Source organism: Nelumbo nucifera, chromosome 1 (genome assembly GCF_055504915.1).
Source record: "Nelumbo nucifera cultivar China Antique chromosome 1, China Antique-T2T, whole genome shotgun sequence".
Classification (NCBI taxonomy): domain Eukaryota; kingdom Viridiplantae; phylum Streptophyta; class Magnoliopsida; order Proteales; family Nelumbonaceae; genus Nelumbo; species Nelumbo nucifera.
In genome coordinates, this window is record NC_142649.1 from 113,886,497 (window position 1) to 113,900,606 (window position 14,110).

The 14,110-nt window shown below is 40.0% G+C and overlaps 1 protein-coding gene across 2 annotated transcripts in view; it reads right to left on the reverse strand.

Annotated features, from left to right (window-relative positions):
* Positions 1–14,110, reverse strand: part of LOC104588174 (alpha-1,6-mannosyl-glycoprotein 2-beta-N-acetylglucosaminyltransferase) — a 66,980-nt gene that overhangs the window by 46,845 nt on the left and 6,025 nt on the right. For both annotated transcript variants that reach the window (XM_010246010.3, XM_010246007.3), the window contains exons 3-7: positions 13,576–13,712; positions 13,384–13,494; positions 13,107–13,208; positions 12,792–12,900; positions 12,501–12,701 (exon numbers count right to left, since the gene is read on the reverse strand). In XM_010246010.3, coding sequence (XP_010244312.1) covers positions 12,501–12,701; positions 12,792–12,900; positions 13,107–13,208; positions 13,384–13,494; positions 13,576–13,712 — 660 coding nt within the window. The remainder of the gene's footprint in view (positions 1–12,500; positions 12,702–12,791; positions 12,901–13,106; positions 13,209–13,383; positions 13,495–13,575; positions 13,713–14,110) is intronic.

A 14,110-nucleotide genomic window follows, 5' to 3' on the forward strand; every position in this document is an offset into this window, starting at 1 on the left:
CCAAGTTTATATCCGCTATGCAGCTCTTCTCCAAATATATTTTCAGATTAGAAACCCTTTCAAAGCCTTTGATTAGCTCCTTTAGGTTTGCTACCTTCTCACTAAAACCTCCCTCACAAAAGATCATCAGGTCATCTACAAACTAAAGGTGGGTGACTTGGATCTGGTGTCTCCCTATTCTCTCCAACCCCTAACGGCATCTTCTCTATCAGCCTTAGTAATGATCCTACTAATCGCATCAGCTACTAAGGTAAAAAGGAAGGGAGAGAATGGATTCCCTTGCCTCTATAGGTCGATTTAAAGTGGTCCACAAATTTTCTACCTATGTCATCCTGGTTGGTAATCACCTCCTCATCTATCTCTAGCTTGGTCACAAAATTCTTTCTTCATTTCCCCTTGTTTAGATTTTTGTCTCCAATTTGATTTCCTCCCTCAATAATACCTCTTCTAGATCCATTTTTCAATTGTCTCCTTAACACTTTGTCATCCTCGATCAAAACATTTTGAGATTCCTTTACATCCTAGTTTTCTATCTGAGGGATTAGGCTCAATTTTTGCTCCTCGATTCTGCCAAACTGATCTTTATTCCACTCTTTTATTTTGGCTCTCAACCTCTTTAACTTCTTGTGAAACTTTACCCCCTTCCATCTTACCCCCCTCACCTCCTCACCCCACCACTCCACTTTTTTCACAAAATATGGATGGGTAAGCCACATATTTTCAAATCTAAAAGGTTTGGGTCAAGTACGAAAAGACTCGGTACCTATCTAGATAGGACAATGATTAGAGGTGACCCTAAGTAAAGCTCTAGCAACCAAGTTTTCCAAACTGTTCTCCCAGGCTAAGTTAAATAGAAACTGTCCAACTTCGAAGACAGAGAGGTTTCTTAAAGATTGGACCAAATATAATTGGTTTGCAACATAACTGTTAGACAGTGTATGCCCTTAGCACCAATCAGCATGATGTACATTATGACATTTATTGTAAATGAATAAAGTACATATTTAATTCATGTTGTTATGGTGTGTTTCTTTGGTTTGCAACAGAACTGTTAGACAGTGTATGCCCTTAGCTCCAATCAGCATGATGTACATTATGACATTTATTGTAAATGAATAAAGTACATTTTAATTCATGTTGTTATGGTGTGTTTCTGTGTAATACCCTTAAACTGGACACATATGAGACTCGTGTTAGTTTAGAATCTTCACAGCCGTTGGATAGATCTGGGGAAATTTATCCTGCCAAGGCTAACACTGATGAACCGCCAAGTTGGTTGGGGTGGCTTGTCTCATCTGCCAGGGTGAGACCTGAGGTACATGCAGTGTGGATTTTCTTGAAACCCTGAACCGGACCAAAATTCCAGTATTGCCCTGGACCTTGGAGATAGATGGGCAAAACTGAAATGTTACACCTGACCCCTAGACTCGATTATGATACTGCACTAGGTGTCGGATTGGGCTGTCTTTGATATGCCAATCAGTGAGATCCTTAAAGGGGGTCAAAACCTGGGTATGTTGGGACAGTCCGAGAATGCATCTGAGTAGTTGATCATAGTGATAGGATCAGCCCCTTTGTCGTACAAAGTGAATGATCGGGGATGCACTCTCTCTAATGGAAACCTAAACTACTGACAGTTGATTTCAACCGTTGAAATTTGTTTTGCAAAATATATTTATATAGAAATATACATTATGGTTTCAAAATGTTTGCAAAATGTTTTATTTCTCGGGATCCATGTGAATAGAGAATGCAGCACTGCACCTTGCAGCCGAGGGAGAGGTCCTCTCTTGTCGGGCAGTGTTTGATCATTATGGACTGAGAGGTTAAGTGTAAGACCATTGAGGGTTATACCTGATGGGCTAATCTTGCATCTGCCCACAGTCCTTGGGCCTTCATAAGATGGCTAGACCCAAGGACCATTTAGTGTAAATGTTGGGCCCGTTAAGAGCCCATAGTGATAGACTCAGGGGTTCACTGTACTCAGCAGTGAATTCGGCCAGGCCTTGTAATAGAGCCAAGGCTAAACCCATGTGGCTGATGTGTAGATCAATGATAGGGTCCCACGCCATACAAAAAGAGCCAAGCTGGCCAGCATTAAATAGGAAGTGAGCCAGAAAGCTTAATGGGCCTAAAAGCCCATTTCGAACTGGGTTAATTAAATTAATTAAATAGGGGAGGATCTGGGATTTGAATCAACAAATAAGATATGGAATTTATCCTTATCCACTTAAAGAGTCCAGATCCAAATAAAGATTTGGATCAAAGGAACTCCTAATTTGATTAGGAAGGCTGATCTTTATCTGCAGATGAGGGATTATCCTTATCACTTAAAGAGTCTAGATCCAAATAAAAGATCTGGATTAGGAAACTCCTAATGGGATTAGGAAATTTTCTCTTTAAGGCTATAAATAAGAGAGCAGGGCGAACCTCCAAAGACACATTCGCTGAATACAGAGAGAAGACAACACAATTAGACTGCTCTTGCCTTCTGCTCTTTTTCTTCCTGCTCTTGCCGCACCACCCTGTTCGATCTCCAGTTCTTGGATTCGATCAAGATTGGATCTTGATATTGTTTCTTCTAGAAGTTGTGCTCACAGTTCCATTCGATTCTTGCTGAATCACTAGTTCTTGGTGAAGAACTACCTGCTGATCATGCCTCACCCTAAGTTGTGTCACCTTTAATGGAGGGAGGATTTGGTACTCTCTTTGGGCGTGAACACCTACGTTGGGAGAAGCATTCTTGTGTGGATTCCGTATCAAGTATATCCCTCCCTTAATTTGGTTTCAGATTTGGTCTGGTTTGGTTACAAAAACGAACCTTGAAAATGCAGTTTTCTAAATTGGGAATAGGATTCCCAGATGAGAGCAAAGAAATTTTTGAAATTCTGCCCAACCTTCCTGCAAGGTTCGGTCATCCATATGATGGATCTCCCATCCCTTCAAGAACTATTTCCTTCAACTCACAATCTGCAATAAAACCATTAAACTTCCTCATGCTTGTTGTGATTGCTTGTTGGGGATTACTAGTTTCTTCGAAGAATCTAATGACATTAAAATCCCAGTAGAAATCTGTTGAATTAAAAAATATGAAAGAAAAGTAATTTCTTTAAGAGAAGGAAGAGAGAAGAAGAGAAGAAGAGCAGTTGAAAAGAAAAGAGAGCAATAATCTGGTCGCTCCCTTCACTTATTATTTATACTAAAAATAATAGAACAATACAAAGACAACTATGCCCTTATAGAGCGGCAAAACATAAAACAGCATATATAACACTCAAAAACATAATAAAATTTGGACTCACATAACTACTATGGTTCCCACCTCCTATCTAACAACTAACATAAAACATCTACTCAGAAAAACATCATAAAACCGATTAATCTTCAACACTCCCCCTCAAGCGGCTCCTAATGTCACACATTCCCAACTTGCGTAGATCATGTTCAAGCTTGTCGTTTGCCACCCCTTTAGTGAGAACATCAGCCAGCTGCAATTCTGAAGAGACAAAAGGGCAAACAAACTTCTCCGATTGTTACCCTTTCTCTTATAAAGTGTTGTTTATCAACTTCAATGTGTTTTGTCCTATCGTGCTGAATTGGATTGTGGGCAATATTGATTGCAGCCTAATTGTCACAGTATAACATCATAGGTTCCTCTGCTTTCACCCCAATCTCACTCAAAAGAGATCTAACCCAAAGAAGTTCTGAGACATCATGAGCCATGGATCTATACTCATCCTCTGCACTTGACCTTGCCACAACCGCTTGCTTCTAACTCTTGTAGGAGATTAAGTTTCCACTACAAAGGTACACACTCCTGATGTAGACCTCCTGTCATCTAAGCATCCTGCCCAGTCTACATTTGTATAGGATTCTAGCTTCAGATTCTCATGATTTGAGAAAAGAATGCCTCTGTCAGGGTGCTTTTTCAGATATACAAGTATTCTCTCAATAGCTTCCCAGTGTTGAACCCGAGGTGCATGCATGTACTGACTCACAACACTGACAGCATAAGAAATATCTGGTCGTGTCATACACAAATACAACAGTCGACCCACCATTCTTTGACATCTCCCCACATCCTTTACCAACTCGCCAACCACACCATTAATTCTATGATTTAGATCAATAGGAGTGTTTGTTGGTTTGATCCCCAGCTTCCCAGTCTCCCGCAGTAGGTCAAGTACATACTTTCTCTGTGAAATGAAGATCCCATGCTTGGATCTTGCAACTTCAATCCCCAAGAAGTATTTGAGCTCACCAAGATCTTTGATCTCAAATTCTTGCTACAATGATTTTTTGAAATCATCAATCTCCTCCAGATCATTTCCTGTTAGCACTATATCATCTACATACACAATCGGAATTGACACCAGAGCATCTCTTCTCTTCACAAAGAGGGTGTGATCAGACTGTGTCTATGTGTATCCAAAACGGATGAGTGCCCCTCTGAACCTATCAAACCAAGTCCTAGGTGACTGTTTCAATCCATACAAAGATTTTCTGAGTCTACACACCTTTCCTTTACCAACATTTTCATAAAAGCCTACTGAAATGTCCATGTATACTTCTTCCTGTAAATCACCATTGAGAAAGGCATTTTTTACATCAAGCTAGAAAAAGGGCCATGAATAGGTGGCTACTAGAGATAAAAGGATACGAACTGAACTCATCTTAGCTACTGGTGCAAAGGTTTCCAGATAATCAACACCATAGGTCTGAGTATACCCTTTTGCTACCAACCTTGCCTTGTACCTCTCTATCTTGCCATTGGCCTTATACTTCACTGTGAATACCCATCTACATCCGACTGTCTCCTTGTCTGAGGGGAGATCAACTATTTCCCAAGTTTGGTTTTTGACCAAAGCATTCATCTCATCTTACATGGTTGTTTTCCACTCAGGTTTAGAGAGAGCCTCAGTAACATTCCTGAGTATAGACATAGAATCCAGGGAAGAAAGAAAAGCACGGTAGGAGGGTGATAAGGCACTATAGGAAAGATGTGTGAAATGCAGTGGGTTGTACACTTTCTCTTCCCCTTACGAAGTGCAATGGGAAGATCAAGGTCAGTGGGATCAGCTGCAACAGTGGTGTTAGGGGCAGAAACATTATCATTAGAAAACATAACAGGCTCAAGAGGAATACCTAGAACTGTAGCTGCCGAATCTGGAGTTTTAGAATGATTGATAGAGAGTGGTGTGGGTTGAGGATGTGTGGAGTCAACCATCATCTGTCGACGCTGATATTTCTGTGAGGCTGCCCGTAGTGGCTCAAGTAATGAAACTAGAGGTGCAGGTGTTGGTTGAACTGATGGAGGCACCAAAGAAACAGGAAGAGGAATAGATTGTCAGTTCTCCTCCCCAAAACTCTCCCCCTGAGGAGAACCACTCGAGAAGAAGAAGGTGGATTCAAAAGAATGTAACATCTATAGTGACAAATCTGCTCCTCGTCACTGGGTCATAACAGCAATACCCTTTTTGGTTCTGAGCATACCCAAGAAAAACACATTTCTTGGCCTTAGGATCCAATTTCTTGTGATGAGGGCTAAGAATGTGAACAAAGGAAACACAGCCAAAAACCCTCAAAGGTATATGAAATATCTCCCCATCTGAAAAAAGAATACTAAATGGCACCTTAAACCCCAAAGTCCGTGAAGGAACACGGCTAATCAAATGCATAGCTGTAAGAACTACATCTCCCCAGAACTACACAGGAACTTAAGCACACACCATAAGACTCCTTGCCACCTCCACAATGTGTTTGTTTTTCCTATCAGCAACTCCATTCTGTTGCGGTGTATATGCACAACTGCTCTAATGAACTACATCATGTTCTAGGAGATACGTGGTCAGGTCCTTCTCAAAGTACTCTAGCATTATCTGATCTAAAAGCCTTAGTTCTCACTCCAATTTGTGTGAGAACCATCTGGTGGAACTGTCGTACCAAGTTAGGAACCTCATCATGTGACCTCATCAAATATATCCAAAAATAACGTGTATAATCATCCACAAACAAGAGAAAGTAACAGAATCCTCCCATGGAAGGAATATGATATGGCCCCTATACATCAATGTGAACAATATTAAAAGCAGAAGTACTTCTTTTATTACTTGGTTTAAAAGACTATCTACAATGCTTTCCTAACTGACAACTCTCACACTCCAAAGTAGATAACTGAACAGACTCAAACAACTTTGGGAAAAGACATTTCAAAGAACTAAAAGAAAGATGTCCCAAGCAATTGTGCCAAAGCATAATTTGGTTCACTGACTTTGACGCACTACTACTGTTGCTGCTAGCATGATGGCCCTGATGTCTCGGAATCTCATCTAGAAGGTAGACTTCATTCACCTCACGACCACTCCTAATCATCTTCTTTGACTCCAAATCCCGCAAAACACAATTACCAGGAAGAAAGGTCACGGAACAATTCAATTTTTTTGTCAAAGAACTAATAGACAGTAGATTGGTATGAAGTCTAGGGGCATGTAAAACAAAAGACAGAGTTATATCATTGGTCACTTTAACTGTCCCCTTCCCAACAATGGGCATACGTGAACCATCTGCTATAGAGACTGTCTCTACCAGAGCACAACTGATAGGAACTGAAAAGGGTAGGGGCATTAGTCATGTGCTCAGATGCTCCTGAGTCTATAATCCAAGGAGGTCCCTCCTTACCTGAAGTGGATGCAAGATTTGCAGTTGCATATGAACTACCTGTATGTGCAAAGGAAGTGGTGTAGTTGGCTCCTGCATTTTGTTGTCCATCTAAAAGGCTAGAGCTAGGTGAATCTTTCTTACTCATAAGCTGTCCAAACCTCTCCAATTTTGTTCTCACTGCTGCTACTACAATGGATTCCCAATCAATTTGGGAAAGAGGGGTTGAAGAGTCTCCTGTAGTGGCTACATTTGCATTTCCCTTCTTGCTTCTTATCCGAACAGGCATAAGATTTGGATGAAGCTTCCAAGTGTCCCTGGTATGCTTAGGCTTCTTGCAATAATCACACACCAAGTCCTTCTTATCTTCCCTTCTAGTCTCACTACTCCCCGTCTCCATTCGGCTTAGGTTTTGTTGTACCAACCATAACCGATTGGTCAATCCCAGGCTGTCTTAGCATTACATTCCTCCTACTCTCCTCTCCAGAGACAGGCATAGGCCTGAGAGAGTGTCACACCCTCCCTAGAAAGAATATCTTGCCTAGCAATGTCAAATTCAAGGTTTAGCCCTGCCAAGAACTCAAAAAGACTATTCCTCTCTACCAGTCAATGATAAGTCGTTGCATCATTTACACTTTCCCATACCACAGTTTCTAAGTGAACTATTTCCTGCCATAGGGTTTTCAGCATGGAGAAATACACAGCAAGAGGTTTTTCTCCCTATTTCATACTTATAACCTGATTTCTTTAACTGATAAGCTCTGACTTCATTTTGCTTCTGAGAATAGGTTTCAATCACTCCATCCCAAATCTCCTTAGCAGTATTAGCCCATAGGAAATTTTTTGCATATGAGGTAACATAGAATTACACAGCCAAGACATTACCATGTAATTCTCCTGCACCCATCAGAAGAGTCTGCATTAGGTTTCTTTTCCTCCCCAATAAGATAGCCTAATTTTCCACGGGCACCAATAGCCATCTTAGCTGATTGTGCCCACTCAAAATAATTTGTACCATCAAGTTTTACTGTAGTAATGACCCCAAACCCAAAAATATCACTACTACCTCCAACACCCAATCCCACAGTACCGATAGTTTTTCATCTCGATATTCCAACTCTCCATCTTACTTCAAACAGTTCAATAGTAAGAAAAAAAATAGATTGGAAACCTTCAAAAAATAATTTAATATCACACACACAGAAACCAACCCTTCCGGAAGAAGAAAACCCTAGCTGGTGAGAAATCTCTCTCCTCCCCACGCCTCCCAACAGAGAGAAAAGTAAATCGATCACTCCGGGAGGCTCAGAAAATTCCAAAAACCAAACCGCCCTCTTCAAAAAATCAAAAGATAACTAACAATACCTGGGCGCCCAAGATCAAATCAAAAACAAAGAGTCCAACTTTTCTGGGACTCTTCCCCGCACTCCAGTTCTTCCTAATTTTGATGCCGAACAGTAGATCACCTTCCTGATGACCAGATCCCACAAAAAAATCCAAGAACTGTGCAATTTATATCAGATCGATCAGCCCTTTACTACTTCATGCAATCGGCTTGATCTAGGGCTGCATGAGAATGCTTCAAGAAACCCTAGTCGATGCTTTGATACCAAGTAGAAATCTGCTGAATTAAAAAATATGAAAGAAAAGTAGTTTCTTGGAGAGAGAAGGAAGAGAGAAGGAGAAGAGAAGAAGAGAAGAAGAGAAGTTGAAAAGAAAAGAAAGCAATAATCTAGCCGCCCCCTTCACTTATTATTTATACTAAAAATAATAGAACAGTACAAAGACAACTATGCCCTTATAGGGTGGCAAAACATAAAACAGCATATATAACACTCAAAAACATAATAAAATTTGGACTCACATAACTACTGTGGTCCCCACCTCCTATCTAACAACTAACATAAAACGTCATAAAACTGATTAATCTTCAACAATCCCCACCCAGGCACCAAGGGCTATCCCATAACCCATTGATTGTGTATAATTCCTCCTACATTTCATTTCTCCCTATAGGAGTTAGGGCCATAAACATTAATTAAAACCCATACACACCCATCCTTACATTCTTGAACTTAATGGAAATGGAGAATCTACCTACCAATTCTTCCACTGCTTCCACAGTGTTACAATCCCCCCCCCCCCCCCCCCCCCCGAGGCTCTCCAAGAAGGAGCCAAAGTCCATCCTACACCTCTAGACCTCTAGAAACTCCTAACCCATCTTCCATCTAATTCCATCATTTGGATTCTTGTAAGAGCACAATATCGGGTTTTTCTCTTCAAAGTAGGTCTTTGACCACCCTTCTCTTTCTTGCACTCCCTAGGCCTCTCAAATTCCAACTAATAATTTTCATCGGGACAAAATGTAGCAAAACACCCATGAAGAAGCCTTGGTCTCCTTATTTTAGGCCCTTCCTCCTATCCCCTCTACCACTGAGTTCTAAATCTCCCTCAATGTCTGAAATTAGCCTTTCCGTTTCAGATCTTTTTTTCTTCTTTTTCCTTTTTCCCCCTTCCTGATACAATAAGCATCCTCTTCCTTCTCTACATCCTTTCCAGCCATTGTCTGAATTAGATCTTTACCGCACTCGCACTCATTTTGGCCGCAACAGCTCTCTATGAACCCTTCTTAGTTCCCCAACCCTGTACACATCAATTTCCAGATTCTATCTACTTCCTCACTTGTCCCCTTACTTCTTCCTTCCACTGTCGCCCTCTCTCTTACATCAATTCCTCCTGGATAGGAAGCTAGAGTATCTATTACAGGCATAGCACACAAGTTAGTACCCATAAAAGAAATGGCACCCATACTTGGTACGACAGGAGGAGGACCAGGATTACTAGATTTGAGTTGCTAACAGGTTTTGTTTGGTTCTAAGGCCTTTCCCCTTTCTGGAAAATGTTGTGAAGTAGACATAGCGAAAGTATCACTTTCAAACGACCTACCCACTTTTTTTTTGTCAAAAACGGTAACTTTCATTAGACATATTAAGAGAATACATTGTCACCACCCAGTCAAGGGTGTTAACCCCAAGAAAAGTACTTTCTGATTACAGAACAGCCCAAAACAAGTTTTCCCTGAAAGTTCCTTGCTTTGTAAGGGTGTCGGCTAGTCCATTCGCTGACCTCCTTGTCCACTTGAACAGTGCCCCAACCTCCCTTGCTAAGCAGTTTATTTCCCTCATGAATTGTCGATGTACCCAGGCCCCCAAGTTATGTGACTGCAACCACCCAATTAATAGTTTAGAGTCCCCTTCTACCTCAATTTGGTGTAAGCCCCATTGTTTAGCCAGTCTTAGACACTGCAACCTACCCACTTGGAGTTCCTTTCTCTGTGTTTTCGATACTGGAATACTGGAATACCCCCATCCACCCTCAGCAGATTTTTGTCCCTCTCCACAAACATCCTGTGATTCGTCAAACTTAGGGTCAGCTCCCTCGGCGGAGGGGAGTGGAGCTTGCACAGCTTCAAGACCAGTTTCTTCACCATTTTGAGTCTTCCTGCAAACCTTCATCTTCGAATTCTTCCCCTACAAACAATAGCTTTGTGTGCAGACTTTCCATTTCGAGTAGATTATTGTTGCTTTTCAAAATCACACTTCCCAAACTTACAGCTTCATCACTATCGAAGTCGTCACTGCTATCTTGTTAACTCAACCAGTCTTCAATCTTTGTTCTGTTAATATCACTACATTTCAGACACCTTGGATTATCAGGTGAGAGACGGTTCACTATGTTGGAAGGGACCCGCTGTAAAGAGCTTCGGGGTTGAGAGTCTTGAGACCCTACGCCTGACCTGGTTGATCGATAGGAGGGATTCGAAGGAGAAGAAGATAGATGATTGTTATCGTCCATCAACTCACCCCCTCCCAGTCACACGAGTACTTAAAGGGTCCCTTGGCCCATCTATCCTAGATTGGGCCTTGGACTCGAGCCCTTTAATTGGAGCACCCGGGTTAAAGGACTTTGGGCCGCCATTGCCGGCCCACTTCTTACTTCTTTTCCTCCCACGTGACTTTTTAAGAGGTCACGCCCCCCTGTTTTAAAAGTCAAACCAGCAACCTTACCTTTTGGACTGGTCTGCGGTTGTTGGTTCAACACCCCCACTTTACCCACTTGATCATTTTTGCCTTTTTCCCCAGAAGCCACCTGCACATAGGATCTGCCAATTGTCAGGGGATGAATGAGAAACAAGTGTCCAATTACAATACAGCCAATATGTCAACAAATTTCAACTTCCCTTTACCAATAAGGAACACTACAACAGATTTTGCGCAAGGGACATAATTGAGACCATTAATTTTGATGGAAGCCATCTGTATGATCATAAAATCCAGTTGTATAACTAATACCAGACGTATTTTCACCACTCGAAGAGGCCATGATAAGAAAATCAACACTGGCCAGCACCTAACATCACCACAATACTCCCACAATTACTGTTGAATACTTCCATAAATAGTTACTTGCACATAGCAACAAACATCACCCTACAAACACACATTTTGCCCAAGAGACATAATTGAGACTATTAATTTTAATGGAAGTCATCTGTATGATCATAAATCCAGTTGAATAACTTACCAGACTTATTCTCACCACTGGAAGAGGCCATGATAAGAAAGAAAATCAACACTGACCAGCACCTAACATCACCACGATATTCCCACAATTACTGTTGAATACTTCCATAAATAGTTACTTGCACATAGCAACAACCATCACCCTACAACCACACATTCCAACACAACCCATTCTAAACAGAGGTGAAAACCCAACCGATCTCATAAATAGCACAAACAACCTCCAACCAATGTCATAAACCACAAAGAACCTGCTGCTTCTACACTCCACTGCATCACCCAAATATTAGAACTAGTCAACTGAACACACAGAAAATTATCCCTCTTTGAACCACCAAGTAGAGGGTCTTCAATACATCATCATATCAACACAAATCAATTCATTTGAAGGTTTCTATAGATTCTTTAATACATAAAAGGAGAGAACTTCAATGTGTAGTGCTGTAGAAACCAGAAAATCTATCCAGTTGATCAATGGTGCTCTGATACCATTTGATTAACTCAGATTAGATCTCCAAAATAAAGAAAATAGAAGGAAACGGCCCTGGATCGAATGCAAAAAGAGAGAGAAAGATAGAACAGAGAAGAGAAGAAAGAAAGAATAAAAAATAGGGCAAAAACAGGGAGTGTTCAAACAGAACATCTCTCTCCTGTGGCCTTCTTTTATTTAATGTTATAACAAAGAGAACTGCCCTTTCCTATGTAATGCAAAGTATACATTTGTCACCTAAACATAACTTCCAACACCCACAAAATGAATGATTTAGTTTAATAATGTCTATTTTATTATTATAACCTCAAAAATAAAGAATATATAAAATATTTCATATAGAGTCATGTACAAAATAACTAGGTGCTTAAGCGAGTCAACTCTCCATGGGCACCTTGTTGCCTAGGTGTCACCTTGACAACCATGTATCATTCTTTTACCCCACATTGATAAATTTTCAAATTGAAAACAATAAAAAAAATACTTAGGGAGGAATGCAGCTATAGCATTATAAAAGTAAGAAAATAATATTTTAGACTAAAGACAGAGTACAATTTTTTCTTTTTTAAAATTGTTAAACACAATTAAGTGTTATTTACAACAGTAGATGTAATCGAGCAGATTAGACAATCCATTCTGTACAATATAGACAAGCTTTTTTTATCAGCACAATATAGACAAGTTTGAGCAACAAAAATAATTCTTTGAGTGAGAAACCCTTTAGTTCTTTCTTAAAAACTAAGCTTAATTTTAATAATGAGGCAGGATACACCAAATACAGCAGGAAGTGAAGGTGTTAGTGGAAGAACAAAGTCCCACACTGTCACACTTAGTTTCAGATGTATTGAAAGATCTGCACAAGTATCTTCATCAATCATATCAACTGGCCCATTTTCCGAAAAGAATTCAGCAAATGGCGGTGATTCAAGAACTCTTCTTAAATTTGAACATACAGATTTTAGTCTTTCTACCTACAAAACAAAGAAGCTCATGACTAACCCCAGATAAAGCCCTTAGTTTCACCAAAGGACTTTAAAATCAATGAAGGTTCAGAAAATAACCACTTTGTCCAAAGGTTTTCCTTCAACAGGTTCCACAATGTCAAGACAGTTCCTAAGTTCTCTGTATATTTGATGCTTCTCATCATAATCCATGCATTCGGCTGAAGATCTGGAGAAGAATGAATAAAAGCATAAAAACCGAGATCTGGGTAAATTAAAAAAGAAACTCTTTGTCACATAAACAAGCCCTCTAAATTTTTATAAATTCTAGATATGTCCTACTCTCCAAAATAATCTCACAAATAGCAATTAATTGAATACAAGTCTCAAAATAAAAACTAATATTTAACTGAAATAAAGAGAATAGATCATCACTGTGCATCTGGCTTCATGGCAGTGATTAGAAGCTCTCCTTCATATTGACCAGGGGGCTGTCCAGAAGGGACATCTATTGAAACCCAAACTGCTGCTGTCTCTCTGCAAAAAAGAAATGATCCAAATATTATAGATGAGATCAAGAGAAGATGTTCTTCAGAACAAATCAGTTAAACCTTGTCAATACTCAATAGCAATACTTTAAAAAGAAGTTTAAAATTATTCATGTGAAAGGTAACAAGGAAGGGTTTCTGTTTTTTTTTTTTTCAACTATTACCCAGGAAGTATGTTTACTTGACTGGTTGGCAAATCAAGGGGAACAAGAGCATCAGGAACACCCAAGATAGGCACCACACGTCGCAAAGTCACAGAATTCCCAACAACCAACCTGCCAATGGCTATTATCAGCAATCTTATTTATATCCGGGGGGGAATTGCAAGGTAGTGGCGTATATTTCAAAAAACAAACCTATCACCAGAATTAGAGCACAGGTCAGTACACTGAACTTGCACCACACCTGCAATACCAGGACCACCCCAAGAAACTTTTGGACGCATTGCAACTTGAACATTCTCCCTCTCATTTCTTGCTGCAAGAAGAGTAACCTTCAAGACAAACCAAAAGTCAGAATCAGAACAAAACCTAATGATAGTAGTGGGGGGGAGCCAGGTTAAACCACTTTGCCCATAACACCCAAAATGCTTGGCATACTTACCATAATATTTTGGTAATTATAAAAGGAAAGGAACAAAGCATCAACTCTGTGGGCTATCATAATTCCTACGGTTCCTCTATAAATGTCTTGCCTTAATACTAATCTTACAATAACCATGATTTCATGGAGTCATAATTTTTAAAACAAAACTCTTGTGCTTTAAAACTTAATTGAAAGTCTATCTACCATAAACTTCCCATTTATGATGACCAGAGTGTTATATTTGAAGAAACTAGTGGTGTGAAAATTAGATTAAGGGAAAAGAAAGGATTTCAAAATAATGCCCCA